This window comes from Phragmites australis, chromosome 17 (genome assembly GCF_958298935.1).
Source record: "Phragmites australis chromosome 17, lpPhrAust1.1, whole genome shotgun sequence".
In the NCBI taxonomy this organism is placed as follows: domain Eukaryota; kingdom Viridiplantae; phylum Streptophyta; class Magnoliopsida; order Poales; family Poaceae; genus Phragmites; species Phragmites australis.
Window position 1 is genome coordinate 20,796,620 of NC_084937.1, and position 10,731 is coordinate 20,807,350.

Below are 10,731 nucleotides of genomic sequence, written 5' to 3' on the forward strand. Positions count from 1 at the left end.
ATAACTAAATTTGCTTCTCAAATGGTATGAAGCTCAGACGGCGAGGTGATATTGACAGAGAGTTTCGATGGCGTCGTTCCTGTGAAATACCTTGAGAAAATTGAGAAATGGCCAGGACGAGTGCCGATACAATTTCAAATACAAGTAACAGGCTACTGCAGTTTCTGCACGGCTCACTGTTCACAACTCCGAACGAATGCGTGTTACGTCCTGGAAATTGAATTTCTCCTGCATGTTCGCATTATTGTGCTGTTCTTGTGTGTGGTCAGACAGACAGACAACACTGCTCAGTTGTCAGCAACCAACTTTGCATGTGGACGGTGCCTCTCAATTACATTCACTGCTCCATGATGTAAGCTGTTTGTATATACGGAATCCATTAGTTTCAGATACATGTACGACCGTATTCACTGCTACTCGCTGTCATGTTTTTATTTCAAAAAAAAAACTCACTGTCATGTTTTTATTTCAGAAAAAAAATTCGCTGTCATGTTTTCTTTAATGCGCTGTGCAAGATATTCGTATTGTGCCACACACTGTGGGCCCACTGCCATCGTCAGATCATTCCTTGCTGCCAAGCTGATGTGCAGGAGTATATCACAAAAAACAGACAGGCTTAAGCACATGGTAGTATATCTTAACCTATGGATTGCTACAACGAAGAAATATCCATTGATAATTTAGGTTAAAGTGCACCAATTATTTAATCAGACTAACCTAAAAAACAAACAAATACACCTTTGACTCCTTTGAGACATGGGCAGAAGCAAGAAACCCTCCTACCAAATATGGATGACGTAAAGACTACACACAACACAGCCTACAACAGCTGAGCTTTCTTTGTACACATGGGATTGGTGCATCATACATTGTACAATAGAAACACCGCGACGTTCAGAAGCTCCTGCCTTGTCCAGGAAAAAGAGTGGTTCCTTTGTTGGTTGTGACATCGGCTACTGCTAGTTCGACGAGAGGAAATGCACTCGGGCAAGGGGGTACTCCTTCCCGGCAACCCAAACACTGGTCTGCGACCACCGCACATCCTCCCATTCTAAGTTATCCTGCAACACCTGCATCGCCGAGGTAACAGAAGGCGATGTAAATTGTGCTCTGTCTAGCAAACAGTATGAGCTTTCGCAAAGAAAGCAGAAATACCTCAAGTTGCTCCGCTGGTAGTGGGATACCGATCGAGCACATGGCACTTTCAGGCATGGCCTTCTTACATCGAGACCACCGGAACACATCACGAAGTGCATGTTCCATAGAGCATCTGTCCCCATTATGTGAATGGTGACTACTGTTCTGGTGTTTTTCCGGTTCTGCATCAGATGCATTGGAGTTTGATCCAATACTACTACGAGGCTTCTCTCCATTAAAGCACAGCTCGTACCTGTGGAAATTTGTACCAAAATCAAAAGAACAGTGAGTTCCGTGAAGGTAAAAGTAAAACTTCAAGAGAGGCCAAAACACAGAACAAATCATCAGGATCCAGGTCCACAAAAGTACAGAGTGAGTGGCAAATGCTTCATACCTATTAAAGTGTGTTTCCAAATATATGACTTCGCCCTTTTTCAGTCTTGCAGAAGTGTAAAGAGACCTTTTAAGTCCCTTGTCTGCCACAATGCTAATACTATATTTTAACCTGAAGGAAGAAAAATATCAAAAATTAAACAGACATCACAACCTTGGGTACAAAGTACAAACTTAACAGGAAAACTACAAGGTAGCTTCTACAAGCTAAAGACATGAGTATGTTGAAGTAAGAACTAGAAGAAAACACAAATACTATATCGTACCAAATGAGAATACAGGTATGACAAAACTTTTGAGGTATCAAAAGGCAGGTCAGAAAGGTACCATGGCTCATTGCAGAGATTGTACTGTATTGTGACTTCCCGAACAAATCTTTGTTGACGCAATGCGTTCTGAATCAACCGTATTGGGAAATTTTTAGTATAAAATGCAAAAGGAATGATGGTTAAAGAATAAACTGTAAACTAAAATGTATACTGATTCAACTGAAATAAGAATCATAAAGAGAATAACGAGGATTAAAAGAAAATTACGGAAGCTGCTGCTCTTGTCGTCATTGTGCGCTCAACCGCCACTGGAGCAAGTGTAGGCTCCACAGCTGATGTGTGGCTAAGGCGAGGCTCAAGATCAATGGTGCCGCCACCTTTCTGCAAAGCATGTAAAAGATGCTAAGCAAAATTCTATGAAATAGTGATCAGTAAAAGGTTTCAAAACAGTTATCAGCAAAAGGTCTCACAAGGTAGCCACATCAACAGAAACCAACAAAAGGAGGCATTGTATTGTTCTACCCTGTCTCCAGTCTTAATACCTTAACAATGCAGCAGCGTTCTATGCAAAAGCTACAACCAATCCCAGCACCCCAAGCACGTGAACGGACATTGTTCCTTAAAGTTGAAGTATAGCCTGGGATACATACCAAAATTTTATGAGTATTCATTAGACCCAACCAAGTCAGACTTAACTGACAAAAAATGATTGTATACTTACTCTCTTGCGGCAGTAGAACTTGAACGGTTGCACGTAATTCTTGGATGGCAGATGGTGGAGGTGATGATGTAGGAGAGCAGTAACCAGTATGCATTAGCACTAAAAGGAACATACATTAGAAGTTAGAAAACTTCTGAACTATTTATATTTATTTAAAAAATGGAATTATTTAGAAGTTTGGAACAATAACGAGGAAATTACCAGCAACTAGATCTGAATCATTTGTATAAATATCAGTTCCCCAAAGCTGAGCACCCTTTACCTGCACAACAATGATTTTGACAAATGAAGGAAGGAGCTACATGAAGAAATTAGCTTCATTTATTATACAACAGTTTTATCAACTAGATGAGCAGCCTGCCAAGTCAATACACTTACTTGACGATTAGTGGAAGTAACAAACTCCGCAGGTATTCGAATTTCAAGCGTAGGACCATTTTGTAGACTCTCAGCACTTGTACCATCCTGGGTTGCTTCGAACTCTTTCCATGATTTGAGCAGCTCTTGCATGCATTCCCCAGCTTTATAAACAATGGCAGAAGCCTCTGACTTACCTGCAATGAAGAGAATACTAAGGTAACAAAACAAAACCTGAGAGCTTACAGAGCTATCCCTAAATCATTTGATGCACTTAATAACTGGATTGTCATCATTTCTACGGTGTACCCATTTTTCTCACCAGCTGGCATTAGCCAGCCGAAGGAGAAAGCACAAAAAGTTGTGACAGCATTATAAATGCCCTCCTCCCAATGTCGAATTTAATGGAATTTCAATATATTGGAGTGAAAGTTCGAATACTGAAGTCTTCTGTGGAGGAAATGTAGAGGCTGATCTTTTGATATAGAATGAATAGATATAGATATAGATATAAAATGAACACATATTGACTATAGAGGCTGCTCTTTTGATGATTCCAGATCCAAAGATGAAAGCACCACTATCCATTGTATTCAGTCAAGAATGTAGATATTTGACTAACCTTGAGACCTGCAAAACAAAACAAAGATCATGAGATTTACCACTGACTAGTCATCACACATCAATAAAACTCTAACCTATTAAACAGCACGTTCCTATTTTTAATTCTTATTCCAGAAATGGTTAATGCAGTGCAATTGCATTTACATTACATGTTATTTGAAAAAAAAACCTGAGAAACACAGCAAGGTGCAGTGCTAAGCTTACCCCTCACCATCACGCATTCTGGAGCGAAATCGAGGTTCTCGCTGTGATGCTTGACTACCTCCCCTTGGTCGCACCATCCTTCTGCATTGGACACTTCCAAAAACTTCTTTATCTTTCTCCATATCTCCTTTGGCACCATTGTCATCTGATTCCTTATCATTATATTTGCTCCTTTGGTCATGCCTGTCTCCTGCATCCACATCCTTCTCTCTTTTCTTGTCCTTAGAATCCACATCATGAGCTTTCCATACATCATCCTTAAGTGCCTTAGAATCTGTTGCTGTATTCTCATGCTCAGTAATTTTAACAGCTCCATCAGATGAAGTTTTTTCCAGTATTGTGTTCTCCTTTTCAGTTACTACTGATGACTCTTTCTTAGCAGAATCCTTCTCCCTATCATTGCCTTCCTTGTCCTTTTGGTTGTCTTTTCTTTCCCTGTCCCACTTTTCCGCATCCCTATCTCCCCTTTGCATTTCTCTTCGCTCAACACTACTACCTCCAACCTGCATGCCAATTCGTCGATCATTTCTATCATTTTCTCTAGCACCAAAGTCCCTATGTTTCTCATCTTTCTTTTTTATGTCCTTGTCTCTGAACTTATCTTCACTTTTAGGTTCAGTTTTGTGGTCACCAGTAGATTCATGTGCATCCTTGGAGTTGCGTTCTTCCACAGGAGTTGGAACTTTGGGAGTTTCATCTGTACCTTGCAGACCAGGCCGGGGGAAACACCAATCCATATTATCAGTTGGCTGTTCAAAATACCTTTTACCCCTATGTTCTTTATTGTCTTTCCAGCCTAAGTGTGATGTAACAGTAGGATGACTATCCTTGTCAAATTTGGTATCACCTTTGTAATCAGCATTACTCCTCCTGTCAGCTCTTATTTCACGTTCATCTGCTCTGTTATCCATCTTTACATCACTCTCAATTTTATTAGCTTGAAATTCAATCCTTGAACCACTATAGACATCCCGGGCATCAGCCTTTGTCTCACGATCATCTGCCTTAGTGTCCCGTGCATCTTTATTTTGTCTTGATTCTAATCTGCTGTCAGATGAGATGGTATGGTCAACAAAGTTGCTGGAGCCAACAGGCATCCGAGTTGCTAGAGATGGCCTAGTCTTATCATCACGGGGCTCGATGCGTTGAACTTTGGCAAATCTTTCATCATGTTCAAAAGAACCATGGTAGTCACTGCTGCCTGATTGAATAACTTTGCCCGAAGGGCTCGAATGCAAGCTGCTATCGTCTAAAGGCCGTTTTGCAGGTGTAGAGTGGCTACCCTCCTCATGCAACCTCTTTGGAGCACCGCTCATTTTTCCTCCACAATGTAAATGAATTATTCAGCGTGAGCCAAGAATAACTCAAAACAAAAAGAGGAGCTTGATGCCTTTGAAATAATGCACTGCAAGAAAAAGCTTGGCTCAGGACATATTAGTTACTTTACCTTTTGCTTTAAAATGTAGATGACAAATGAAAAAAAAAAAGCACACATCTGGATTCAACAAGTTGCTATAAGTTTGCAGTGAAGTGAAATATTTAATGTAATGGAAATGTACTTTTATGGTCCTTCGACTTCAGGATAGGATCCTCTCTCTAATTTAGTAGGAGTAATGCTTGGGTCTAAAACTATAGAACCCAATCAGTGACCCTAACCCACATATTGAAACTTGACAGACCAAAGAAAAACTCTTCCGCATGTGTATATCTGTATTAGAGCAAACTACTTGTACCAATCAGAATCCAGGGAATAAAATGACATAACAAGCAAGTGATCAAATTCAAAGAACATCAATCTACAGGGGATGTAGAGCACAGGAATATACACACAAGAAAATGTCCATAGCATGGAATTGTACAAACATAACAATCATTGTACCACCGGAAATGTGCAACAACAACAACAGCCTTTGTCCCAAGCAAGATGGGGTAGGTTAGAGATGAAACCCACAAGATCCAACTAAAAAGATGATGTGAGAACAATAATGATAATAAAGGTACTAATAATAGTAAAAAAATAATTACGGTACAAGGAGATTGATGCATAAGTTATGGTTCTGGTACGTGGATTGCTAATTTCCACGCGCTTTTATCCGTGGATATTTCTTTGAGGATATTCCATTCCTTCAAGTCTCTCTTTACAGTCTCCTCCCATGTTAGGTTTGGTCGACCCCTGCCTCTCCTCACATTATTAGCACACCTCGGTATCCTGCTATGCACAGGTGACTCTGGAGGCCTCTGTTGGATATGTCCAAACCATCTCAACTGATGTTAGACAAGCTTTTCTTGGCGCTACCCTACCTTATCACATATATCATTATTTTGGATCCAATCATTTCTTGTATGGCTACAAATCCATCGCAACATACGCATCTCTGCTACACTTAACTGTTGGATATGTCGTCTTTTAGTGGGCCAACATCCATCGCAACCACCGGAAATGTGCACATAGGAAAAATGAAAAGAGGGTAACCATTCTGAATCTGTTGCATGCTTACAGCCAGTGAAAAAAACTAATCTCAGACCGGTAGCGGTTCAAAATTTTAAAACAGAAATTGAATATTTAGTAGACTTTTGTGAATATTTATGGGATGAAACAGATTTTGAAACATAATTGGCATAGACATGATAATGCAGATGGTGTATCTAAAAAACAAATTCACATGTGAGCCCAAATGGGTAAAAATGGATAAAATTCAATTTGAATTGAAATTTTTGATCGATTTGCAGGGTAACTGGAGGTTACTGAACTGAATAATCCAGTAACCAACCAGTCATGAAACATTTCTCCTGCATTCCATTGACCATTCCAGATTGATCAATGAAATGGAACACATAACAGTATGGCCTATCCTGGTGTGGGGTTCATACCAGCATTCTCTGAAAGGGCACTATGCCATTATCCCAACGGGAGGCCTAAAGCAAGCAGCGAGTTTTAGCCTTTTAGGTTCCTCCTTTCCAAAAAGAAGCCCTAGCTGTCCAATGCACCAGGTTTCTACCATACAAGCCAGGATGCTGCTACCACCAGCCCATCACATATGCTCCGGGAACTAAGGACCGCATGCCGCTGCAATGGTCAACACCTCCAGAGGCCACAACATCGCAGACCATCGCAACCATAAACCCCTGCGCGGTTACCCCTACAACATTGGCTAAGTTGTTGTATTCTACTGGGAAAACGCGAAAAGCTCCAAACTTGCAAGGTTTCATCTACAAACAAACACATCCTGATGCTCCATAAGCAGAGTGCAATCTTGGTGGCAGTAACCATCATCCATTTCGATTTTTTTTTTTACGCCCAACTCAATTTCACTTGCTTGGGCTGCTGGTACTGAAACTACCCCAAGGGAAAATTTTCAGCGAATCGGCGCCAGAACAGCAAAAAAAAATGGACAATACACTGCTATCGCTAATCCACCGCCGCACCGCAGCAGATGAATCCGCAAGCGCAATAAACTTGATGGATTGGGTACCCATACCAGAACGAAAGACTCGGATTTGAGGGGTCACCTCACAGTGAACAAGGGATTCTACAGACCACAACGAACGATATAGGTTCTTCTCGCGTCAGCCGCCGCACCCGCCGTAACCCCTCTGCCGCCGCACAACAGAGTGAGATCTAGGGCTCCGGGGTTTGTGACGTCACACTGACATGGAGGGAGTGGAGGAGGAGCGCGGTGGCCGTACCTGGCTTCCGGACGCCGCCGGCGAGGGGTCCAGCGAAGGGCGGCGCGGCTCCCTCTCGATCGCCCCCAGCCTTCGCTTCGCACGAGAAGGGGGCGAGCGAAAGAGAAGAAATGAAAGCGACGGGAACGCAAATCGGGCCGTTCACCGAGCTCGAAGCATCGTCGTCGTCCCCCCTGAAACGGCGAACGATGAGATGAGACGAGTTTTTTTTTTTTTTTTTTTGAGAGGAGATGAGACGAGCTGAAAAGGCCGTGTTCTCAAGGATGGAGCCCTTTTGAGTGCCATATAGGCTATGGGCCTCCTCAGGTTCAAAACATTGACTTCTGTCCTACTCAATTCTTGTATGGGCCTAAATAAAACGGCCCATTGAAGTAAGCCCATGCTTTCTCTAACCTGGATCGTCGAATGGGTTGCTCCTGTGTGTCGGATAGTGATCTCTCGCGTCGCGGATTTTTTTATTTATATACTTTTATTTTCGAAATTAGTAGAAATATGTGTTCATTTTTGAAATTAACAAAAATAGGCTCTTTTCACCAGTTCAGTGGACAAAATATAAATCTTGCCCATTAAGCAAGGTATATCAAAATCGCCCTGTCATAGGCAATAAATTTCCTCGCCTGGTTAGAGGGCAAGGAAAGGCTACGGTAGTATGTAGAGATCAAAATAAAAAGAGTAATTTTAGATATTCTAGAGATTGTTTTTGAATTTTTTTGATCGTAGTAGTCGAAAATGATATATCGAGAAAATGGTAATGAAAACGAAAAAAGTTTACGAAAACAATTTTGGCTTTTCCGATCATTTTCGAGTTTTTTCATTTTGGGTCAAAAATTACCACTGGTATTTCCTATTTTTAGACCAATCTTTGCAGGCCCACGTCCACAGAGAAGGCCCAAGGCTCCAAGAGGCCCAAGTGCCCATGGTTTGTTGGTTTTATTGTTTAAGTTAGATATCTGAACTTATTTCCCATAGTCGTATTGTGTAAGAGTCGATCATATGTGTCATGTATGGTGGGCTTAATCATTTATCTTAGACATTTAAATTATACTTGTCTTATGGAACGTGTCTTGTCATTTTTCTTATAATGTTGACTAGTGAGATATTCATCATATATTTCTATGAATAGTGCTAGCGCTTAGCGCTACGGTTCGGTGTTTTTTCTCTGAATTATTGATTCTAGATCAATATAGGTATATTTTCATTTTGATAATATCATTTTTGATATCCCCGTAATACTAATGTCGTATTCATTTTCAGCATTATCATTTTTTAATTTGCTTCCGAAAAAAAATATAAAATTAAAAGTGATTTAGACCTTTTCCGATCGTTTTTTAATTGTTTTCACCACTACTGGCATGCCACCAAGGCCATTTTGTGGATCGCTCGCTAGACGGGTGATAAGTTCAAAAATCCCTTGCCCAACGGGCGACAAAGATGGTCACACTCCCCGCTGGCGTGCTGGTGGGCCCAGTGAATGTATCGTCCGCTAGACTAATGATAGGTTCAAAAATCTCCGGCGCAAGCAGATGATTTGTTGATGTGGAAATTAATTGCCCATCCGACAGACAATTATTAATCTATAAAAGGCCGAAATTCAGCTAGAATTGTCATTTTAATAAATAAAAAAAGAGAGAATGGGAGAAAGAGAGGAGAGGAAGAGAAAAGCCTTGCCGGATTCGATCTTCTTTGCCACTAAGTTACCTATTCTTGTTACTCTATTTTGCAAATATGTTAGATTAGTCATCAAATCTAGATATGGATCTAGGTTGTAATGTTATTTAGGGTAGTTGTACTGTTATTTTTTATATAGTATTTTGTAGGAATTAGTGTTGGGTTTTTAGAGCGAGGTAGGGCATATTTTTTATGTACTGTTATTTTAGAGCAAATACTTAGGTTTAGTATTCTTTTGTGGATTTAGTTATTGTAGGATGAAATAATGGTATAGTTTTTCTGTTGATTATGGACAAGTATCTTAGGAAAGTTGTATTTCAAGATTTTTTTTGGAGAAGGGAAGATTGCTTATGGTTTGGATGGGGTAGATTTATTGGGATTTCAATCAGTGGATAGATATCGATGCAACAGTCATAGAAGTAAGCGATGCCTGCTCCTATAGGTCACCCTATATGGACAGTGGCCCTGCCATATCCTCTCACACACTCAGCGGACCACGTAAAAGCACGGGGCTGCAAGGCGCTGAGACCTAGGACGCTTAGGGGATCGCTCCATATATTTGGACATATTATTCTTCTTTGTTTGTATCCTACACCCGATTTATTTTTCAACTTTAGTCATCTGTCAGCATCGCAAAAAAAGACAACAAGCAACCATCCTATCCAAATAGAAAAAAAGAAAGGAATGAGGGGGGAGAAAGAGTCGGCTCGACCTAGAGAGAGAACAAAAAACAGGTGAAAAAAAATAGAAAAAGAAATGTCCTTGAGCCCGAGGCCTTCTCGATTTTTTTTATTTATTTAGGGTGACCTTAAATCAATTCTAAGTCTCATTTAACAACTTATGTATAATTTCTTCATTAATATTTTTGTTAATTAATTTACTCACTATTAAATTACTAATGTGAAATTGGGTTATTACATCTTACCAGAGTGCATGAATTCCTGGTGAAACAAACCTCTTGAAGTGCCACACTAACATAAGTGTTCATTGTGCTCATGTGGTCACCGAGCCCGGATGATGACATCTTTTGATGTGGAGATCTTTGGTCGAAGGTTCTTGCAGTGCCCCATAATAGATCCTGATTTTATGGTGTGTTTCCCTGCCCCACTGTAGCATCTAGGCCCCTAGGTAAGAGGTAAGAGTTTCGGTGATTAATGACAACCGTATCATTATGACTAACATATGTGCTTTGAACAATATAAAAAAAAAGAAAAACTTATTCGACAATTATGGCTTGATACTCTTGCCCGTTAAAGAACTTATATGGACGATCAAATGACCGGTACATGAAGGATAAGGATCTTCTAGTTCTAAGTGTCACAAGGAGATGAATGACACTTAGAGTAGTATATGTTCTATTTCTTTTTAGTCTTTTGACCGTTCTATAAAGAGGGGTTAAGAATTGTAGCTTGACCTAGGTGAGTCTAGACATAGTCGATGCACACTTGTAACTTTCTATTGCTAGGTTATTCTTAAAAAGCTTTTGGTTCAGTATCAAAGAAGTTAGAACTCAAGACGGCTTTGAAATAGATAAATTCAGCGAAAATTCAACTCACCGGATGATCCTCTGTATAAAGAGTGATTTCACCGGAGCAATTCCTAAGTGTTCTGACTTGAAAAATTGTTGAAGACCACGCCGGATAGTCCGGCGTTCGAGAGGTGAGAACACCG

General features: G+C 40.5%; 1 protein-coding gene across 1 annotated transcript; it reads right to left on the bottom strand.

The window, feature by feature from the left end:
- Positions 1–633: 633 nt before the first annotated feature.
- On the bottom strand, positions 634–7,588 carry LOC133897094 (uncharacterized). The gene is made up of 12 exons (XM_062337668.1): positions 7,393–7,588; positions 3,706–5,110; positions 3,500–3,507; positions 2,899–3,074; positions 2,722–2,782; positions 2,521–2,619; positions 2,342–2,436; positions 2,067–2,180; positions 1,858–1,925; positions 1,532–1,642; positions 1,156–1,390; positions 634–1,070 (listed from the first exon to the last, which is right to left on the bottom strand). The coding sequence occupies exons 2-12, from the start codon at positions 5,019–5,021 to the stop codon at positions 960–962; spliced, it is 2,394 nt and encodes a 797-aa protein (XP_062193652.1). The 5' UTR covers positions 5,022–5,110; positions 7,393–7,588; the 3' UTR covers positions 634–959.
- Between the last annotated feature and the right edge of the window lie 3,143 nt (positions 7,589–10,731).